This window comes from Dermacentor albipictus, chromosome 1 (assembly GCF_038994185.2).
Source record: "Dermacentor albipictus isolate Rhodes 1998 colony chromosome 1, USDA_Dalb.pri_finalv2, whole genome shotgun sequence".
In the NCBI taxonomy this organism is placed as follows: Eukaryota; Metazoa; Arthropoda; class Arachnida; order Ixodida; family Ixodidae; genus Dermacentor; species Dermacentor albipictus.
The window spans coordinates 441,268,269-441,291,791 of NC_091821.1; the positions used below are offsets into that span (position 1 = coordinate 441,268,269).

Genomic DNA, 23,523 nt, shown 5'->3' on the forward strand with positions numbered 1-23,523 from the left:
AAAGCGCGCGATGGTGTCTGCATTCGAAGATCGCACAGACAGCAAGCAAAGTATCCGCCGCATGTGGGACAGCCAGGAAGCTTTGATGCAAGCTCCATAGAAGAATCCATATTTGAGCGCCTGCTACGTGTTACTCTAAAGAGCTAGTACTGGCAGGATGACCGGCATCGATACTTGAAGCGCGTTATTGGGATAATTAGCACTCCTGCCTATCTTAGTCTTAATGCTGCTGTATCTTACCCAAGGTTGCACAGTGACCTTAGGTAAAATACAGCGGAATTAAGTGTACCTTGCAATTGTGAAACCCACTGAAATGGTTTACAATCAGGAGCTTTTTCGCTTGTTATCGCTGCGCCCTACTTGGCAACATATGATGTATCAACCCCTTAAGGGCTCACCTTCTTTATATGAATGGTGACACATTGGTTAATATTTTTTTTTTACGGTGCAAAGCTTTTCATAAACTTATTTAGGGTACCCGAAGATAAATTAAGAATCTTTATTGGTAAAGAGAATAATTTATTTGTATATATATATAAAGAGCTCCACTCCTGGAAGCCCGCGAGAAATATATATTCCTTAGAACAGCTCTACTGCACTGAGTTATATTGAAATAGACTGTTTTTCATCTAATGTCTCCACGCCTACGGGAGTCTACCAGCAGCGTGGTACTCAGGAAATCCCTCGAGAACAGGGCGAACTCAGCTCGCATGGTACGCCTCCTGCCTTCTAGTGTGAAAAAATAAACTCAATTAAACGCACCGCAAACAAAAGCACTAATACCATATATGTACTAAACGGCACAACGAACTTTGACAACCATCCCGAGCCATTGACGTGGCGAAACACCCACGAACAGATCGTCTCGTCCTAAACGAAAAACGTCGCATTTCGCCGGGAAGGCGAAACGTCGATTGCGATAGCAAATAAACTTTCAACGCTCGCTTGCTAACTAAACCAACCAGCGTGATGTCAGGGCACACAGAGGAACAGGCACAAACAACATTCGATGACCACAGATACTCGTTGTCAAAACGTTGGCGTGAGGAAGAGCGGAAGCAGCAGCGAGCGAAGTGACCTTCATGCTGTCTGTCGCTTCAAAGCAAACTGAGCAGCGAGAACACAGCACATGCAAAGCTACGAGCGATCGGCCTACCTCGATTCTGTCCCCAAAGCGGATCACTTTCAAAATAAAGCTCGCTCATTGCTGCCGAGGTGCAACGCAACCCCCTACCAACCCTCACCCGGTTTCGTGCGCGCGACAGTAGACGGCGCGCTTTCTCTCCATATTCCACCCTTGAGCGCCGATCTTCAGCTTACCCTCGCACGCTTTCACTCGCACATGCAGCATACGGTGTGCGTCAACGGTATTATGCCCTTGGACTTTATAGTGAACGTGGTGGTGACGGCGACGCCGAAACCGACCGCAAGAATGAGACTGGAGTGTCCTAATAATTGCTAGTGAAATAAAATGTCAATTGCTCGTGACAAGCTGAGGTCGTGAAAAACCCTTAATGGATGACGACTAAGCTTGCTGCCAAGAAAATATTGCGGCCATGGCTCGGCATAAACCCTGCCTATGCGTCAGGGCGATGTCTGGTAATGTGTGTTCCAACAGATATGCAAAAAGAAAAAAAAAAGAAATCAGTCGTCATGGAAGCAGAAAAAATTACAAAGGAAAAGATAATTGCGTGTTACTAGCTGAGGGCAGGAGTGAAAACGAATGTTGATGTGGTAGATCGCCGTCGGATTTGAGTGAAATTGGAAGAGAACCCATTCTAATAAGGTTGACGACTGGGCGTGTTGGTATAGGCTATTAGAGGTTGGATTGCGCAAGATTTTGACGAGACACACAGAAGAGAAACACACACCACAGAGTGCTCCGTGGTGTGTTGTTTTCTTCTGTGTGTCTCGTCAAATGTTGCGCAATCCAACCTATAAAACACCATTCTAATAAACAAACAAGAACCCAAATTTCTCGCAAAAGTAACTACCGAGCGTGGCAAACATTCCACGTAGGAAGAAGATCGTTTGCGGTAAAATGATAGTTATTGTGAATACTTTCTTAAAAACAGGAGTAAGGTGGCACAGAAAGACTGGCTGACGTTTCGAAAGGAGGGCTTATCTTCGTGAAAGGCGGCCTTCTCCTCCTCGGCAGGTTAGTTTTAACAGGTTAGTAGAGTGACGTCACGTGCGGTCGTTGTCGGTGGCGGCTGGCTGTAAAGGGAGAGGCTCAAAAAATGAAAAAACAGAAGCGCTGTCACCTGACGTCTCTCGGCGTGCTTGTTAAGACGAGTGGACTAGAGTGGGAAAGTGGGAAGGTGGCCAAGAAATAAAAGAAAAAAAAAGAAGTAGCAGAGAAAAAAAAAAACAAGAACAGAAAAAAGAAGGACATAGGATGGCGTTGGGGGAGCGTGAGTTTACGGAGCCTGTAGGGGTTTCGTTGGCGGCGTGCGCTCGTTTGTTTAGAAGAGCGGATCAGCCGGTTAATGCACCAGTAAAGAAAGACATGAGGTGAAGGAATGACTTGAGTAGCTTAGCAGCAATGCGTCAGGTAGTATTGAAGGTGTTAAGACGGTTACACGGAATCTGGTGGCATTGGGATTGGTTAGTTGAAAGTTCGCGGATTCGTCTTTCAAGGGCCTCAGCATTTCAGGAAAGGCGCCGTCACGGCGTTGTGCAGAGGTGGCGTGACCCTGTGTGATCGAGGCGCCGAAGAAGGTAACCTGGCGTCCGGAGCTTTTGAATGTGTTGGTGAGGGTCATTAAAAAGAAATAAAAAGAAAAAAAAGTTAAGAAAACGAAGCGGAAGAACAACTAGGAGGATGACAGGAGAAAAATCGGAAAGGGGCAGGTCCACATGGGAAAACGGTAAAAGCGTGGATGAGAATATTAAATTGAGTAGTAAAACAGAGGCAGGGAAAAACTAGAAGTGGAGGAATAGGTGAAGTTAAAAATCGATGTTAGCTGCGGCACAACGCGTTTATGGCCTTTGTTAATGATATCAGAGTTTCATGTTTAGGTTAGAGATTCAAGCGAGTCTAACTTCCCACGTACCAAATTGATTCCCGTCTGGTGTAGGCATTTACGGTTGTGTATGAGGTATGATTCGGTATATTTGCTTTCTCAAGGTGAACCGAAATTTGTTTGTAGTATATAGAGCCTTGCTTTATCGAATATATGACTAGGTAAATTTTGTTTTGTATGTGCGCAATAGCCGTTGAGTCTTCTTGAGTTGAGAAGTGGTCTGCGAAATCACCAAAGATCCGTCATTAAACAGCCGTTTCTACAAGGTACTCCTCCCCCTATTGTGAATTATGGAGGATATTCACAGTCACAACACATAATTTTCGCAACTGTAGACGTCACGGCTCTGTATTCCAACATTCCAATCCCCGATGGTTTATCTTCGCTAAAGAAACCGCTGTCTAAATACAATCCACAACACTGTATTGAAGTCTACGTGTCTATTCTGGAATTTGTTCTAACGTATGAGTACTTCAAATTTGAGCACAATAATACCTAAAATACATGGGAGAAGTATGGGCGTACCTCTTATACCAATCTACGCGAGCATATTTACGGGGACTCTAAAAACAGATTTCCTGTCGCGCTGCACAGACAAACCCAGCACGTGCCTAGGATACATAGAATACATATTTATAATATCTGGATACGGTCACGATAATCTAGACAGATTAGCCACATTCCTAAGTTCACTTCACCCATGAATAAAATTCCCATCGGAATCTTCCAATGAGCGCATAAACTTTCTGGACACAACAATATATATTGACAACAGTACCTAAAATATGCAAGTCACCATCTCAGGCATTGCAAGCAAGGCACCTTTAAAGATCAAGCCACAAGCCAGCGTCGCATTCACGTTGAAAACTGAGACTAAGTAGATAGACTCGATCACCTTAAAAAAAAAACCTCCCAATGAGGAACCGCCTAAAGAGTGAGCTTCAAAAAGTCTGCACCGATGTAGCCAAACTTGATCGAAGCGAGGCACTCAAACCCCGCCCTAAGATCGCCAGAGGAACAGCGGACGTTCTTATTACTAAATTCGCAAATGCACTCCCAAACATAAACAACATACACACATTACACAGTGAATAATACGAAACTCTCACCGGCAACTAAAAACTTAACATTTTTCATTACCCGCTCAGAGTAGCTGGTAGCAGAAAGAGTAATTTCGTAGAAGTTCTCGTACATGCCAAGCTAAAGACTACGACGAAGACAACATCCAGTCCCTGTGACCGCCCAAGTGTTCTACATGCTTACATATTCAATATATTACTATGCTAAAAATTACAACGCCAGATAACCTTACCAAGGTAATTTCAATTTTCACATGCACGTCAAGCAACGTAGTCTTCTGTCTAGAATATCTCGCCTTTACGAAACAATACGTAGGTGAGACTGGACAATACATTTATGCAATACTCAATGACTATCACGCAGATACGAAGCCCAATTTACCCAACGTAGGAGCCAGCCACTTCAGTGAACATGGCCATGTATTTGATAAAACAAGGCTCTATAAACTACAAACACGTTTCCGTTCACCTCGCGAGAGGATGCACACATGTTTAAATTCCTATACGCGACGGGAATTAATTTGACCCGTGACAACATGGAATCGCTAAAAGCTGTAACTTAAATCTGAAATTCTCATATCATTAACAAAAGCACAAAACACGCTGTTACCCGCCGTGGTTGCTCAGTGGCTATGGTGTTAGGCTGCTGAGCACGAGGTCGCGGGATCGAATCCCGGCCACGGCGGCCGCATTTCGATGGGGGCGAAATGCGAAAACACCCGTGTACTTAGATTTAGGTGCACGTTAAAGAACCCCAGGTGGTCAAAATTTCCGGAGTCCCCCACTACGGCGTGCCTCATAATCAGAAAGTGGTTTTGGCACGTAAAACCCCATATATTATTATTATTATTAAAACACGCTGTTCTACCAGCAAACTCGATTGTTAGCCTCACTTAGCTTATCACTCGATTCAATATTTCTTTCCACGCTTTTACGCATATATCAACTATACAAGTCGTTTTCCCATGTGCACCTGCTCTCTCCCGCTTTTTGTTCTCTCACCCTATTTTTTCTTCCATTTCTTTTCCCGCCTTTCTTTTTACTGTCCATATATTTTGAAGACCCTCACTGACACATTACAAAGCCCCCGATGCCAGGATACCTTTTTTGGCGCATCGACCACACAGAGTCACGCCAGTTCTGTATATCACCGTGACGACGCCTATGCTGATCTACTGACGTTAACGTCCCTTGAAAGACCAAGCCTCTACCTTCCAACTACAGCGGCAATGCCCCCGAGCTCCGTGTAGCCGTCTTAACCCCTTCGATATTACCCGACACATTGGTGCTAGGCTACTCAAGTCATTCTTTCAACTCGTGTCTTTCTGTTACTCGCTGACTGACCGGCTCTAAAACTACGGACGCACGCTGCCAACGATACTCTTAAAGGGTCGCTAACGTAGATGGTTGAAAAAGGCGTAGTGAAACGGAAACATGACAAAAGAACACAGACGACAGACACATTTGACGCTAACTTTGAACAACGAGTATTTATTGCGGGATCACAGCATAGATACAGGGTCTTTCAGCGAACAATTTCAAACATTCTTTAAGGTTGCCTGTGGCAGATAGCTACATTCCAGTTTATGAGCCGGTCTATTAGAAGGGGCGGACAGTAGTTGCGCAAAAAATTGAAATGCAATATCGACTAATTAACAACAATTCGCTTATTGACTTTTAAGCTAATTATTTTGTGACCCATATTGGAATTTACAGATTCTAGCGGTGGACCCCTCAAGGTGGATCCACTTGGAACGAATCCTCAGGTCGACACCAGTTTCGAGATATAAATTCCCGAACTTTGTGGAGAAATGCTTGGCGTTCCAGTTAATTGTGTGCTTCAGTGCATGAAATGACGATGTGTTTGCAAATAAATTGGAACGCCTGTTCTCCCTCATGCATTATAACATGTGCAAGGTATATGTGAACCGAAGCTTCCATAGAACTCACATGCCAAGAAAATAGGGCTCGTTGTAACCGTCACCATCTTCGTATCGTGGAGACAACAGCAAGAAAAAAAAAATAAAAAAAATGAAAAAGTGACATCACAGCAGGGAATGGCAGTGACGTCAAGATCTTACGCTGCTTGGTGCGAATATTCGAAATTCTTTAGCGTCCGGAATTACGGTTGCTACGACAGCAGTTATGTTTATTTTTTCAGGCTGAGGCGAGCTTGAGACTCGTCTCACCTGAAACGTCAGCGCGTCATGCAAGTACTAATAGTGGTGTATGTCTTAATGTGAACGTAATTAAGCTGTTATTGCTGCAATGGCTCCAGTAGCTTCCTTAGGAAGGTGAGTGTATACGATGGTAGTAGATGACACAGCTAAAGGGCTTTCAAAATCCACTTTAATTCCATTCGTCCTAAATAATGCAGCTAATATAACTGACCAAACAAAACATGTTTCAATGATGAAAGGTACTATGACCAGCACGCAGTCGTAATGCATAGCAACCTATGCGAATCATTTTCACGGAATCATTCGTAGTTCCTGCTGACACGATGTATTAATATCCAACAATTATCAGGCAAAGTTTCCCCACATTATCTTTAGAAAGCATTGCACTTAATAATTTTGCTGCCCGTCGGACGTTCAGAGCCTGCGTTGCAGAGAGTAAACAAACATAGCGCAACGTTTCTTCGCGGGCGTCCCGCATTTATCATTACGACGAGACAAGCGCGTCGGAAGCCGCAGCGTTAACTTGCACGATAACCAAAAAAATCTGCACTCACACGTTCGCCAACGAATGCAGTGCAGTCGATCACGGAAAGTTTGAAGTGAAGCGCATACCCACTTTAAAGAAACATGCAACGAAATAAAAAAAAGAACTCGAACGATACCGTCGCGTTCAAGTGAGAAACGCCTTTCCTCGCGACAGAATAGCTGGCTTGCACAGCCTTGCCATGACTTGCGCCAGAATCACTGTTTGGTATGGGTCGCCAAGAAAGTACTAATTAATTGTGAAATAGAAAAAAAGATAACATCTGTTCCTTTAGTGCCGCAAACAATATGTGAAATGGAAAAGTTACTCTTATGCCAGCATTCTAGAGCATTTAGAGCAATTTTAGAGCATTTTTTTGCCCACAGATTTTCTAGTTTCAGTGTTTGTCCCTCTCCTCCCCTAGTCGCGCTTCAACCGTGCACCACTAATTGATATCCTTGGCGATAGGTTTTCCCACACTTTACGTTTCAAGTTTCGCTACCGATTTAGATGGACCTTGACATGTGCTCCGGGCAACCTGACAGCGTCTCTCGCGGCAGAATGGGAAATCTGTGTTAACGAATCATGCCAAGCGCATAAATTCCACCTGTTTTCGTGATAATGAGATGGATGGTTTGCTGATACAAGACCCACTAAAGGTGGCGGTGTGATAAGCTTCAACGATAAGCCTGGACATCTCGCTAAGGTTTTTCCCTTCCTTTTGCCTCCATCATGATATACCAACAAGCGCAACGCACAACTTTCGGTAACCTAGCTCACTCCCCTCAACACCCTCCTATGCTTGTTTGTTTATTCTTTTGCTGCCCTCCCACGCTCCCGCTCTTGTCTCTTCGTCCTATAAACCAGGCCTAGAGACGTCAGGCGACAGCGCTCATTTTCTCTTCAGTCTCTCCCTGTACAGCCAGCGACCACCGACCACGACTGTAATACGTGACGTCACTCTATTAACACGCTAGAGCTAACCTACCCAGAATGAAAAAGCCGTCTTTGAAGAAGATAGGTTTTTCTATCGATACGTTGGTCAGCCTTTCTGGCACCACCACCCTTGTGTATAACCTTAATACCACAGTGTGCTACTCCATCTGTCAGCCCCATTCTTGATTTTGCAAATACTTTGTGATGCACACATGCATGCACACAACTTTCATGCCCAAGCTCCTCGTTTTTGTGTTGCTCGCATAATTTGCTCGGCAGATGACTGACGACTTTAATGCGTGCTTAATGTCTTCAAGCGTGTCCTGATGCAAAGGTGCATAATAACTAGGCATATCACGGCGCACTCGCCTTGGCGCCAATAAACGTTCAGCGAAAGCTTAAGAAATCTTGAGACAGATTCTTTGACTTGTTACTGCCGACGTAACTTGTAAAGCCTCGACCACAAAGTAGGTCAATCAGCACGCAGTACACGAATCGGCGATGTTATTATGCATGCTTATACTGAGGCTGCCGGCTTTGCTCACGATGCTTAGGAAGCGCGCCATTGAAATGTATTGACCTTCCTCTACAAGTAAAGCGTCCCTGCAAGTGCATCTTACAGATACATTGGAGTTGTTTATTTTGAGTTTACTAGGTCTTGACGGCAAAGTATTGAGGTGTTCCCAGCACAGAAACATAAATGACGGACAGTTCGTTCGCGTAGTCACAATTGCTAGGCACCAGTCTGTTCGTATTCTTCTAGGCCTCGATAAATACACCAGCGCGCATCCACGGATCGTAACATAGCATAATTCTTGCGTATTGCTTCCGCATGAGATCGCAGAGCCTGTATTTCGCACGTAACTTTAGCATAAATTTCTTTCGGTGTATTGAACGTTTCTATGTGCCCTATGAAAAAAAAACGATAAAACTAATATTCGGGACATATTTGGTAGGCTAGTCGGCATCTTATGAAAGGGAAGTTACTAAAATTCATCGTTAATTTTCGCTGCTGTGTATTGTGTACGACATAAGGCTTTTCGTCGTTGTTATCTTCAACAACAACGACGAAACACCGCCATCTTTCTCGTCGTCCTTGCCGTCATCGTTGTGCTAAAACCATAGGTTTTCTCTCACAGGAAAGAACAACAGCCGGTTTCTTAATTGGCGGCTGACGTAACAAACCAGCTTGTGGTCGTTTGCGCCGTCACCACCTCGGTTAGTTCACAAACAGCTGCGATAGCAAGGAGGGAGGCTCGAAGCACGTAGAGGGATTCTTTCCACTCAAGCGTGACCGTCCCTTCATCGTAAATTTTATCCGCCACTTTTGCTACTGCTCTTGGCTGCAAACTAAGGCCGCCACAGCAGGGCGGAGAGAACGCGACACCTCATCGTAAGTTCCTTTCAAACAATCGGCCGCCGATTCGAAACAAAAGAAAAAACTGCCTTTCTCATCCTGGTCCGTTTTGTGAGCCTTTCTTTCGCAACAATTGAAAGGCATGACGCTGGCAAAAAGCGACTTCGAGAGAAGGAGCCTATGGTGGGGACACAGCAGTTGGTATGGAAATGAGGCGGCGTACGACAAAAAGAAATAAAGAAGACAGCTACTTCTTAGCAGCCAGCCCAAACAAGCTCAAGTATGGAAAAACAAGTAAGATGGCTTATCGGGGCGATACGCAGCGGTGCAGTGGCAGAGAATATAGCGACAAGGAGGCAGCACGCACGATCGTGGTAACTGCAGTTGGGGCAGACGCTGTCCAGAGACGAATGCGCGAGCATGTCCGCCGAGAGAGAATTCTGCGGGCGCCTTGCAGTGGTCAGCGGAGGAGGCGGCGGCATCGGTGGAGCCATCTGCCATGTGCTCGCCGAGAGAGGTGCCCGCGTCGTCGTAGCCGACATCAATTTCGAAGCGGCTCAAAAGGTCTCGAACTCCCTGCCTGGTTCGTATTGTCACACCTCTACTTTGCTTTGTTCTGACGCTTTTAGGTGAAGTGTACCTGCGTATGGAAGCCTCGCACAAGTGGCACGTAGCGCATTATCGCGCGATTATTTGCTGAGAGACAGAGTAGCTGTATCGTGTATTATCACGCGTGCTGTAGCCGTTACATGAAACGCTCTCGCGCTTAGATTACTTGCTGTGCGAGTGTCGCAGAATTGTCGACCCTATGTTATGTGATGCATGGTGTGAATGTTGTACAGTCGCGCTCAAAAACAAGCGGCTCACGGCTCTGGGCGCAGGAGCGGCTGCGATGTCTCCCCGCGGCGCTGCTATCTCCATCGGGCGCCACCTATCTTTGCCCTTACTCTCGCGCGGCCAAGTCAGACGCTTGATAAATTTCAAGTGCGGCGTTCGGCTGTTTCGTAGCTGACGTCCCGGTCAGTTGGAAAGAGGGTTCGTCTGTGCGCGCTTGCCTTCCTTCTCGCGCCATCGCCTGCTCGCTTCCCTTGCATACACGGACCGGCTCCGCCAGGCGCGCGTGCGAACGTTCAGCTAAGCGCACGGCACGTATACCTAGCAGTGTCCAATTGGGGTTCACACTTCACGTTTACGTGCTCCTCGGGCCCGTGCCTGGCGCTTGAACGGACGGCGCACGTGCATGCAGGCTCTCAGTGAAAGACGCCATGGCAAGAGAGAGAGAGAGAGAAAATAATGCAGAGAAAGGCAGGGAGGGTAACCATAGGTAGTTCCGGTTGGCTACCCTGCGCAGGGGGAAGGGTTAAGAGGGATAAAAAGAGAAACAGAGTAGAAGGGGGAGATAGAAAGGGAGACAAGCACAAACAAAGCGCGTACACTACAGAGCGGTAGGAGGCGGCATTCTTAGAGTCTGTCGTGAAGCCCCGTAGACCGCAAGAACCTTACTAGCGCGTGTAAGGCCTTCAACGCGGATGTCCTATCGGAGCATTGGCCTAAAGCCTTTAGTTCTGAAAGTGGACGATTGTCCAACTGGTCCAGTACACTGCACATCACTTGTCTCTCAGCACTGTATCGCGGGCAGACACAGATAATGTGTGCGAGCGTCTCGTCGATGTTACATGTGTCGCACGTGGGGCTGTTGGCCATTCCTATGAGGAAAGCATAGGCGTTTGTAAAGGCAACGCCTAGCCAGAGACGGTAGAGCATGGTCTGTTCACGTCGTGGTAATCCAGGCGGGAGGTGCATCCGTATGTCCGGAGACAATGAACGCAACCGACACATGGTGAAAACATTTGAGTCCCACAGGGGCAAAGTACACTCACGGGACATCAATCGCAACTCAGCCGCAGCGTCTGTTCGCGAAAACGGAATGACGACTCGCTGACCACTTTCATGTGCAGATCGGGCGGCTTCGTCGCCGTGGTCATTCCCGCTGATGTTACTATATCCTGGAAGCCACTGAAATATTATGTCGTGTCCCTTGTCATAGCTTTGATGATATATGTGCCGAATTTTTGAGGCCAGTTGTTCATTCGGTCCGTGGCGCATTGGGCTTCGTATGCACTGAAGGGCTGCCTTGGAGTCACTAAAGACTGTCCATTGTTGCGGATGCTTCTGCTTAATGAAATCAAGTGCAGCACGGAGCGCCGCGAGTTCTGCACCCGTCGATGTGATCACACATGAAGTTCTTAATTTGATTTCCTCAGATTGTGCCGGGATGATGACTGCAGCAGCAGAGCTGTTGAGTTTCACCGAACCATCTGTGTAGACATGTTGCCGGAATCTGTGCACGTTGTGAATGTGCTCCAATGTTGCTAGTTTCAAAGCTTGCAATGGCGCTCCAGCTTTTTTTCCGATTCCTGGAATTGTCAGTTGAACTTGGGGCTGGTGCAGACACCACAGTGGATCTGACAATCGTGTAGCGGGCGTAAATTCTGATGGCAAGTACGATTGATGTCTTGCAATAGTTTTAGCAAAAGTTGAAAGTGGCCTTTTTGCTGGCAAGCAAGCAAGATGGTGTGAGGGGATCCGAGTCGGGTGTCGGATGTGCGCTCTCAGGACATCTGTATCAATGTATACTGTCAAAGGAGCGTCTCTGGCTATGGCCACTGTCGCAATCGATGACGTTGTTTTGGGAAGACCGAGACAAGTCCTGAGTGCTTGGGCTTGCACGCTCTGGAGTTTGCGAATATTCGTAGTGCAAGTATTTCCTATTACAGGTAAGCTGTACCGCAGGAAGCCCAAAAACAGTGCTTTGTATAGCTGCAACATTGACGGTACTGTCGCGCCCCAGGACTTCCCGCCGAGAAACGCAAGAAGGTCCACAATGGCGGCCAAACGCTTTGTCATGTACGAGATGTGAGGGCTCCAAGACAAGTCTCTATCAATGATGACGCCAAGAAATTGGTGCGTTCGGCTATATCGTATAATTTGGTCATTAATCCGCAAAGCATAAGGGGCCATCGATTTGCGAGTAAAAGCAACGAGTGCACATTTCTCAGCGGAAAGCTCCAGGCCTTGTTTTCTTAGGTATCTTGACACAGCCGTTGAGACTTTTTGAAGTCGTGCGCGGACTTGTACACGTGTCACGCCTGAAGCCCATATGCAAATGTCGTCTGCATATATGGAGAGTTGAACGGTTTGCGGTAACGAATCAGCGAGACCAACGAGCACCAGGTTGAAAAGGGTAGGGCTGAGTACTCCGCCTTGCGGTACACCACGACTGGTATAGCTAGGCTGCGTTGGTCCATATTCAGTCAAAATAAAAATAGATCTCCCATTCAAATAGTTGCATATCCAGCGAAAGGTGCGTCCACCAATCCCTACAGCTTCTAAGGCGTCCAGTATTGCACGATGAGCTACATTGTCGTACGCACCTTTAACGTCAAGGAATAGGGCCGCAGTGATTCGTTTCAGATGTTTCTGGTGTTGTAAGTATGTTACCAGGTCGATAACGCTATCTATTGACGAGCGGCCACGTCGAAAACCAGCCATTACCTCTGGATAGACGTTGTAAAATTCCAAGTACCATTCTAACCGTGCGAGGATCATTCTCTCCATTACCTTGCCGACACAGCTGGCCAGTGCTATTGGACGGTAAGATGATAATTCCAGTGGGGATTTGCCAGCCTTGAGGAGTGGAACTAGCCGACTGGATTTCCACGTTGTAGGGACCAGGCCATCACGCCATGATGCGTTGTATAGGCCAAGAAGGGCATCTCTGGCTTCTTGACGAAGGTTTGCAAGCGCAGAGTATGTGATGCCATCGGGTCCTGGTGACGAAGATAGCCTGCACCCAGCAAGTGCGGCCTCCAGTTCTTCGAAGGAGAAAGCAGCGTCCATACGAGGATCTCGGGAGCAAGGGGGCACAATGGGAATAGGTGCGCAATGTGAATACGTGAGCGCCGGACGCGCGATCCTTGCGCAGTAATCTTCGCTACCTCGACTTCTCGGCGTCCTTGATGTAGGGCTAGAGACTTAAACGGACGACGCTGTTGAGGAGCTGATCGAAGTCCACGGATTGTTTTCCAAACAACCGACAGAGGTTTACGCGGGTCGAGAGACTCACAAAACGATTTCCAGCGTTGATTTTGCAACGCAAATTTTCTTTTGAATGTGTCTGGCCTCTCTAAGGTCGTATAATGATTTAGTTCGTCTGTACCGTCGCTCCGCTCGCCGGCGGATTGCACGGAGGCTCTGTATTTCCGAATCAAAGTCTGCGTATTTCTCTGATGGCCGATATGAGCACATAGCATCCTGCATAGCCTTGGCGATCTCAAATTCTAGGGTGGACGAAATGTCTTCGTGACATGCGTCTTCCATAAGTGATTTAAACACGGGCCAATCTATTGTTTGTTTAACACTTGATGGAACGGATTTGGTGAGGCCTTTTATCTTCAGGTAGGTAGGAATGTGGTCGCTTCCATGGGTTTCTATATCTGCGAACCAATGGGCGCTGTGAGTGAGGCATCGCGAAACAAAAGCTAAGTCTAAACAACTGCTGTACGTCCGGCCACGCAGAAACGTGGGACTGCCATCATTTAGACAACAAAGGTCATGGTCGCAAGCAAAGGACACGAGGTTTCTTCCTTTGGAAGTAATCTTGTTGCTTCCCCAAAGTGAATGATGCGCGTTGAAGTCCCCAACAACAATCCATGGACCAGGTGTCGCATCTATAATGTCACTCAGTCTCTGCCTATCGAAACGACTCGATGGAGAAAGGGAAGCGCCCACTAAAGTAAACGTAAGTTTTTGTTTTTTCACGGTCAAACACACATACTGATTAGTGTCATGTGGCCGCACTGGATGAACAACATAAGTCAGTTCACACCGTATGTAGATGGTCACTTTGCTAATGTCAGCACAAGTGGATGACACATGAGGTTCATAGCCTGAGATCCGGACGGGTTTCTGTAGTTTCGGTTCACAGACGACCACAATGGGGAATCGATTGGTGAAAACGTAATGGTGAAAATCACTGCGGGATTTCAGGCCACGGGAATTCCATTGCATAATAGATGCTTCCTTGACTTGTCTGAAGAACGGCTGACGCGATAGAGCCATTGTGCTTGCTACTTGGGGCTCGCAAGAAGCGGATCCAGGTCGTCCAGCACTTGTAGTGCACTTCGAGCATACGGCGTCTGCATGTCGTTTATCAACACGCGAATGACTTTCATTAGAGATTTTATTATGGCGATTACTTGGTTGTCTTGACCTCGCACGTGATCTGTGCCCTCATCGGTTCGTCGGTAGTCCACCGTCGACATTTGTTGGGCTGGAGGACTTAATGTCGGAAGTGCAGGCCAGTCGTTTGCAGTAGAGGCATTCACTGCGTCATCAGACACCGTGTTAGTGTGGGTCAGCGCCTTGGGAGCACCAGCCTCAGGAAGTATCGTCTGTCTTGCGATGGTATCAGTATTTCTAGTAGACGAGGATCGTCTACGGTGACGGCGGACACTACGCCGTCGTACTTTGGCGGCGGCCTCTCTGTGAGTTGAGTTGTCTCTCACCATTTGTTTTAGGACTTTCCGCTCTGTCTTGTGTCTCGGGCAGTCTTTCGACGATGCTTCATGGGGTCCGGAGCAATTGGCACATTTGAAGTGAGTCGCACGGCAAGCATCTGCGCTGTGCTGCTTAGAGCATCTTGCGCACACGGTCGAATTTTTGCATGTGCCGATGACATGCCCGATCTTCAAACAATTACGACACTGAAGTGGTCTTGCAACAAACGGTCGCACTGGATGACGGAAAAAGCCAACTTTCACGTGGGACGGCAGGCTACCTCCCTTGAAAGTTATCCTCACACAGCGTGAACGTCCTAGGCGACGGATTTCAATAATAGGTACATCTGCTGTGGCGGGTTTGACCAAAATAGGCAGATCGTTGTCGTCGATTGACTCATCGACATCATAAATCACACCTGATATAGTATTGCTGTCCTGCGGTATTATGGTGCGAACATTTATCTTGCCCAGCATTTTCACTGTACTCAAGATGTCCAATGCTGCTCTGTTCTTGACATCAACCGCGAGAATGTTCTTACGGGTGTTAATTCTCATATCCGTGATCTCATTTGGAACAAGCGCCTCTAGTGTTACAGATACAGCTTGCCTGTTTAGCCGATTCAGGTTGTCGGTCGGCGTCTCGGGTTAGAAGAGGATGGTATGAGCCGTGTCATGGGCCTTTGCTGACGCCGTCGTCCTTGTTGAAGACGATGATGCAGTGACGATTCTCGTCTTTCCTTTTTTCCTCACAACTGTCAAGTAGTCCCCGTCATCGGACAAATCTTCTTCGGAAGCAGAGTAGTACATCAAGGTGTCCTCGCTGCCTGTGTCGCTCATCAGGTGATTGCGCTTCCTCGGAGCGCACGACGCTGTGACGTCGGTCTCCTCCGGACGTCTAGCTGACTCCACTTCCATCGCCGAAGGTCTCGGAAGCGGCGCCTCCCGAAAACAAGCAAAAATACTCGCAAAATGAGAGCAGTAGAAAACGGGGTTCCACACAAGAGCCACTTCTTCGTCTCATGGCAAGGTACTGGCGCGTAGGAGTAGCAAGCAAAAAGCCACCACTTTGTTGGTGCCAACGTTCGTCCTGTCTAATGTAGCATGCTCGTTTAAGGCGATAGCGTTACTAGGCTCACATTGCAGAAACTGTGCGAAATTGCCACCAATGCCCGGAAGCCATCCGACGCCGCCGTGCTAACAACTACGGCAGCGCGGCAAACGAATCAAAATGGAAGCGCCCTCCTGTGCACTGAGCCTGAGCAGCCAAACAGCTGAGCGTTGCACTTGAAATCTATCAAGTGGGTAACGCGGCCGTACGAGAGTGAGGGCGAAGTTTGTCGTCATTCGGTGTGCCCTCAAAGCTGGCACCCTATAGAGATATCTGCGCCGCGGTGCGGCCGCGCAGCCGCTGCTGCGTCCGGAGCCGTGGCCTGCGTATTTTGACCGCCACTGTACATTTTCTAGGATTCGTGCCTGCCGCCGTCAGATTTAGAACACATGACGACTCCGCATACAACGACATTCTATGAGTAGTAAAAGGAGAATATTTCAGGCGAAATGACGATAATTATTTACAAATGTTTACAGCAGCACCTGACAGTAAATCATACCCTACAATATTGTCATTAGTGTTAAGAATTTTTCAACTAAGAATCTTGTACGTACCTGTTGTTTGGTGAATTTGGGGACGGTTTGTTACTCGACACAATGTAAGTAAGCCTTAGCTCAAAGAATAAGATTTTGCTAGAAACTTCCTGCCACGCGCCAGGCTTGATAAGTAAGTGCGTGCGATATGCAGCGAAATTCAAGTTACATTAATTCAAACAGTATTAACTGGAACAGCATTGCATATCATGCTACAGTTTAGTGCATGTTTAACGGGATCGCCGCAAAAAACGTTTCCAGCTCAGTGATCTGCTCTGAGTATTGGTGTCTTCAAATACAGCAATTACAATATGCCCGTTATTGCATTTAGTTAAAAGTTAGTTAGTAACAGCTTTGTTAAGTCTAGTCACATTGGCAAATGACAGGTAAAGGCTGATGTCCTTCATTATTGAGCTCGGTTAACGAACAAATTACTCTATTACAAATTATTTATTTTTCAACATATCACGCAGTCCTTGCTTGAACATGCGGCGTACGGCAGCGATTTTCGAGGCACTATGGTGACCGTCTTAAGCCTATTTCACACGGCGCGATTGCGGCAAGAAAAATCGCTTTGCCGCGCACCTCGCAGAGCGATTTCCTCTGACAGCTTTCACATGCGTCTACGACAGCGCGAGTTCCGTCGCAGCGACGCACAAGGTGGCCACCTGCTCACGAAGTACCGTTGCCTCCACGCTTAAGTCGTTAAATAAAAACATGGAAACTAGTCAAATTTTAGAATGTTCTTATTATTTTTTTTAAATAGATTAGGTACATCATGTTTTAACGTTTAAGGGTGTGGAGACTTTACGATAGCTTAGTCTGCAGCTGCAATGAGTGAAAAAATATTGCACAATACCGTAAGTATGTTTGTGGTTGTGGTTTCAAACGGCCTTGTGGCTATGATATTGCACTTGGTCTGCCTTCATTGGCCTAAATTTCAAAACAATGTATACTTTATTTAAACGAAGAAAATCAGACTCTGCACAATCGTTGATGATTGGAACAGTTCCGCTTCTGCGAGCGTCTGTGGCATAATGATTTCAACATAGGCCTTCTGCGCCACAAGTTCTGTGTTCGAATCTTTCCGTCGGTCAGTTTTCATGAAGTATATTTATATATTTGTATTGCAGTTCTTTCTTGGATATGATTATATTCCAAAGTCACGAAGCCGTTTAAAAGCCAGAAAGCTGGAGTTGTAGGCAAGTCCATGTACTAAGCATAATTTTCATGGTGGCTGAACCAGCTCCGTTTGCCGTGGCAGTAATAGCCTCACAGTTCCCTCAAGTAATTATTGTACCAAACTCTATGTGTTCCGCACCGCGGCACCGTCTAGGACTACTTAAAACGGTCTGCAGTAAGTAACACTAAGTGCGGCAGCTCTAGTGTGAATGGGGGGGGGGGGGATGAACAAAGTTTTTCTAAGTAAGCCTGCGTGCAACCACTGCACCGTGATTTCGAGATATGTAGTTTTTGCTATTTTGTGAACGAAAACTGCGTCAATGTCGTCTGCGTGAGTTCTCCTAATCTGATTACATGCACACGACATGTGGTGTGCGTTGTCTCGTGCTAGACGCTCTACATAGAGCTTACTCACCAGTGATATCTAATATCTCATAGTTTTCATACGTGATATATTGTGGAGTCCTGGCCCGAATGAAGCTTTTGGATGAAAATAGCTAAAACAAATACTGCGATGATTATGGCTGCCCAGCATTAATATCTCGCGGCACAATGTTATTTGAGTGCTTACCCATTTTTTTACGCCCTATACGTCAGGTTATACAGCCAGATATGCCTTAATGATATTCCTAAGATATATGAACTTGGGTCACCTCTTCCGGGATCCGATTTCACGGCTAAAAAACGCGTGCGAAAATTTCTCTTGTCTTTAAAGGGTGATCGCGAGGTTTTGTAGCGTAAGTCGGTTGCTGCAGTTACCCATTTCGATCAACGACTGTGAGATTAAAATTGTTGCAGGTTAAAAACGTTAAGGAGCCATTCCACTCTGTAAAGGTGAAAGACCAGCGAAGCTGTAGTACATCTGAAAGGGTTAGAGAAGCGTACACGTATTTATTTTCGTCAATTGGTAATGTTAGTGGTCATAGCTTTCTGGTTGCTGTGATATACACTGCTTGGTTCTGTCACAACCTTATACTGAATTTCGGCAAAATTTAAATCTATACAGGAACATTGTACAGTAGTTGAGTGACTTGGACTGGTGTGGTACATCATACCAAACTCTTCTAGCACAAACTGAGTGATCCATTGCTTGTCTAGTTTTGAAACGTTTCGATTGAATGCTCGAACGATGATCCCAGGAGTATCTTCAACGCGGCTAAACCATGCAAAATGCCTGGTCATGAACTTCTCGATATCACACTTGGGTTGGCCTGCAGATAAATACAAAGTGTATATCAGAATTACGTCTTTCGTTTGTATGGCACACGCATCCCCACAATCGGCGGCATTTTATTCTTGCGAGTCGAGGGTGTGTGGTCGTACATACATCTTCTTTCGTTTGCGTACATGGCAATGGCACCTGATCGTGAGTCCATGTGCTGTTCACAAAGCATTACAGTTTACGCATTGACTTGGAACTATGCATCCTCATTGAGCTATTTCCTTTATATTCATTTATTATTATTGTATTAGGGGCAGAATGCTTGATGCCTGGTTCCGCTCCACCATGGGCCGGCCAGATATTGCACAATCTCCGACATCTGCCCACGATTATCGTTGTCATTCTTGACGCCCAAACAGAAAAGACGCATGGGCATATTTATTTATTATTGTTCAATATTCTTTTTACTAGCGGCGGAGTGCTTGAAGTCTGCTTGACCTCATCCTTGGGTTTGCCCGGTATCGCACAACTTCCGTCATCGGCCTACGAAAGAGGCTATTTTTGGCCACGGACACGACAAATGTATTGGAGGGTAGAGGTGTACAACTACGCTGTAAAATACGAAACGAAATTGTTCTAGGCACGTTCAACGCTCGGTTCGTTTGCGGTGACGCTTTATTCCAATAATGGTGCGCGGTTTCGAGTAATTGCCAGGCACAAAGCACACGACTCGGTTTTGAACGAATTCCAGATTCTTCCGTACAATTTCCGTAAAGGAGTCCGGAGTAGTACAAGCGTAGTCCAGTATCGGTTGACTAATTATTCAGAAGATATATTTTTTTTACTGTAATTGGTACAGCGTTGAAATTCCTGTTTTTTGGGAGTGTGCCTGCGCTCAGTGGAATACTTAAACAAGATCAATACAATTTAAGTAAGAAAATAGAGGTAACAACCAAGTACTTGGCTTTGTTAACATTTACTAACGCCTGTTTCAGCACGCTTTACCTGTACTTTGTGAAAGTATTGAAGCATTTTTGGTGGAGAGTGGTTGGTGCTTTTCATTTGTACCAAAAGCAAGTCGTGTATAATTTGCTCAGCTGTTCTCATCATGACTTTTGTTCAGTCCAATAGAGTGTGACAGTTTCGCGCGATGCATTTCGCGCACTCCATCGCAGGTGACAAGGACCACCGCGCTGTGCAAGTCGACGTGGGTGAATCAACGTCCGTCGAGAAGCTGTTTGAGGAAATTCAAGGGTTCAGTGATGACACGCCGGTCAGCATAGTCGTCAATAACGCCGGCACCGGCGCTCGCTTCGCTTCAATTGCTGACGCTAGCGAAGAGGACTTTGATCGCATAATGAAAACGAATCTCAAGGTGAGGATCAAGGGTAGACACATTTGCTACATGTGAGTGGGACACCGGCGTCGATGCATCACGGTCGAGATTCTTGCACTGGTCAAGTGGTATACATTTAGAACATTAGGCGCGGAAAATAAACAGGTTTGTACGTAAGAGCTGTTTACTGTTTGCTGTCACATTGGGGCTTGTAATATGTTTTCCGTCGTAATTGACCGGTGCCCGTGCCAACGATCCATTCTAAAGGTGCTGTAACATAAAGCTATTCCAAACGTTTCTTTTCTAATTCTGAAATCAGCCGTCCGCCATTGGTCAAACACTTTTTGAATCACTTGCACTTCGCCTGTCAATCACGCGACGCCATTAAAACCGCGATAGCTCCCCATCTGATATGAGGTCAACACATTGATTATGCATGACTGGAAAGAACACAAGAAAAATGTTATTTCTGATTCAACGATTTTTCGCCATTAGGCTTTGGTTATTGAAAAACGTTGTCGGCGGACACCTGCATCACCTGCCTATCACGCGATGTCGCAAAACCGCGAGAGCTCACCACGCCATACTGATGCGTACTCGTTAAAGACGCATTAATATGCCGAACAAAATTGAGTTTTCTTTTCAATAGCCGCCGGCTGCCTCGTTCCGTAAGGAATAAACTGTGGCTGCCACCGATACCTCAGGCAATGGCTACTCGCACCTTCCGGAGAGCATGGGTTTATTTGCATGCAATAAAGCTTTTTGTGGGGCCGTGTGACGTTTTCGACTACTTTCAGCATGTTTACAACCTCGTTCTGCCAACTATTCTTTGCTGAGGATCCGTTTTAGAGGCATTTTTTACCTCCCGCTACATGCCCTCACGATTTTCGACCCGCCACCGCAACATAAGTAAGGGAAAGCGTACCAATCACAGACGCCGACACCACTCTCTTCATTCGGTTATCGAATTTCAGTGCATTGGCTCGGCCTCATCGAATTCCTCTCCACTTGAGCGTGCTCCTCACCTCTTCTCAGCCAATTACATAAGACAAGCGTCTCAGAGTAGGCAATGTTATTCGTTTTCAAAGCAAACAAAAGTGACTTTGTATAAAAGGGGAGAGCGTTTTAATGGTCCGTCCAGACAACTCTGTGGGTCACGGTCCGACGTTTACGTCGGCGGTTACGCAAATTTGACTTCAGGAGATTTTAATGAAAACATATTTTAATACTTTTACGTTATAGAACCCTAGCGCATGAACTGTTTCATGAACCTGCTACTAGAAATTGCATTGCTTGTTGCGGTTGTTTCTAAGTATCACTATAAACATGCAACATTTAAATTGTAACGTGCGCGCCTATTTGTAATTAAGGTGAAAAAAAAATCTACGGCGGTTTTGGGTTCTGAAAGTAGGCATAATAATAAATCGGCCAAACGTGCATTATGGCACGCTCAACGCCTGCAAGCCCTCAGAATCAAAGTCGACATTGGGAAATCCTACTCCATACAACCTCGCGGCTCATAAAAGTGCTGTCGCTTGCACTTTAGGTTAACCTATCTACAGTAGGTGAGTCTGTTCAGAAAACGACGAACAGTACAAAGTATAAGTTTTGAAGATATTTTGCCGGATGCTTTTCTTGTGGCACATCGTGACGTATTACTCCCACGATAGTTTAGTATTAAGAAAATTTCTTTGCTTTCGTTATCGCTTACGTCTTAGCGGACATTTCTGGCTTAAAATGTAATGCACACAGGAAAAAATGTTCATTCCATGTGTGCGAAGTCTACACGCCGTTTCGCCAGTTGTGCCAAGAACTAGGGGCGTTTTACTGGATGTTCTTGATAAGGGAGCATCGCAGCGCGACATGAGAGGAAATAATAAATTAACACAGAGGGACATGACTTGCAGTAAACATCTGGAGCGTGATAAGCATACCTATACACAATCATATAATTAAGAAACAAATACAAACGCTAAAAGCAGATTTAGAGCTGATAAGGGAACTAACAAAACAACACTTCCTTTCTTGCTGATTTCTTCCTTCTGCGTGCCTCTATGAAGCTGTTTCAGTGTATCCAAAATAAATTGTTTGAAGTCACAGCTCGTGTTCTTCGTACGTGTTTTTTTGGTTGTCTTTTTCTGTATACTCGGGCAGCGATTCTCACTTTTCAAGTATTACTTTTGCTAAAACGCTGACATTTCGATTGGAAGTTATTTGCGGTATACTTGTATTGAATTTATTTATTTATTTATTTATTTAATTATTTATCTATTTATTTATTTATTCATTTATTTTTTATTTATTTACCTATTTATTTATTTATTTATTTATATATTTATTGAACATTCACAGGCCGGAGGGTTAGGGTGTTTTATGATAAATACATATCGCTGGGCGTTCCGTAATGGGCCACGATGGTGGCAAAGCTCAGCCAAAATTTCTATTGTTGGCTTTATTGCATTGCTTATCGCATCAACCCTTCAGAGCTTCCGAGCAGTGCATGATCGGATATTAGATATCGTCATATAAGGGTCAGCTCGTAAGTGTGGGCACCGTGCTTTCCGTTTTTCTTTTTCGCCACGAAGGTTGTATGCTAGAAAACATCTTCCTCGAGAAAAAGCTGCAGTGGTGATGATGAAAGTATCAATTCATTCATTCATTCCCTTAATTCACCACATAACACCGGGTGGTAATCTGGACTAAAAGCTGTATAGACAGCTTGACAGAGGCCCAGGCTGCCTTTATAAGGCAGATACAGCAACCAAGCAAAAAGCAGATGCAACATGAAGCCGATACAGTAGTACAAATGTGCTGGTAATGACCCGGTATTTTCTGGATTATCCGAGAGTATTGTCGTGAAAAATGGTCGCATAATTCCTGCTAAAAAAGAAACCGTCAGTAATCTACACCATACCAAATCTCCGCACTCAAATGACGCTCAAAAGAGAAAATTGTCGACCTTACCTGACGCTTTCTTGCTTCTACAGAGGTATTAACTTGACTTTCCTTGCAGGGAACGTTCCTTATGAGCCGCGCAGGCATCCGCCTGATGCTGGCAGCCGAGGTGAAAGAAGGAGCCGTGGTCAACGTGTCGAGCCTCGCGGCAAAGGGCGGTATGAGGGGCATTGCTAGTTACGTGGCCTCCAAGTCCGGCATCTTGGGACTGACCAAGTCAATGGCGCTAGACGTTGCAGGCACGGGCATCCGCTGCAACGCCGTCCTTCCCGGCTTTACGAAGACGCCCCTCTCCGACAACCTCACTGTGGAAGAGAAGGAGCAACTTATCGCTAGCATCCCGCTCAGTCGCCCTGCGCAACCACGAGAGGTGGCGCAGGTGGTGGCGTTTCTGTGCGGGCGAGAAAGTTCGTACATGGTCGGCTCCGCCGTTGAAGTCTCGGGAGGCGCGATGGTCTAATAAAGGCGGCACCTACGCCACGTGAATGAATTAAATTCGCACCTTGAATATTAACAGAACAGTGTCATCGATTTCCATACTTGCCCCTTTACCATTACAATCAGTCATGCACCACTACCGCC

General features: G+C 46.1%; 1 protein-coding gene across 1 annotated transcript; it reads left to right on the forward strand.

Annotated features, from left to right (window-relative positions):
* Positions 1-9,419: 9,419 nt before the first annotated feature.
* Positions 9,420-23,436, forward strand: LOC135903115 ((3R)-3-hydroxyacyl-CoA dehydrogenase-like). Its single transcript, XM_065433494.2, has 3 exons — positions 9,420-9,684; positions 19,826-20,025; positions 23,000-23,436. The coding sequence occupies exons 1-3, from the start codon at positions 9,522-9,524 to the stop codon at positions 23,399-23,401; spliced, it is 765 nt and encodes a 254-aa protein (XP_065289566.1). The 5' UTR covers positions 9,420-9,521; the 3' UTR covers positions 23,402-23,436.
* Positions 23,437-23,523: the final 87 nt, after the last annotated feature.

Bases quoted from the DNA above. Each gene is read 5' to 3' on its own strand.
- LOC135903115 (XM_065433494.2), top strand. From the start codon at position 9,522: ATGTCCGCCGAGAGAGAATTCTGCGGGCGCCTTGCAGTGGTCAGCGGA. The intron at 9,685-19,825 runs GTTCGTATTGTC...ACTCCATCGCAG, and splicing joins GGTCTCGAACTCCCTGCCTG to GTGACAAGGACCACCGCGCT. The intron at 20,026-22,999 runs GTGAGGATCAAG...CTTTCCTTGCAG, and splicing joins TAATGAAAACGAATCTCAAG to GGAACGTTCCTTATGAGCCG.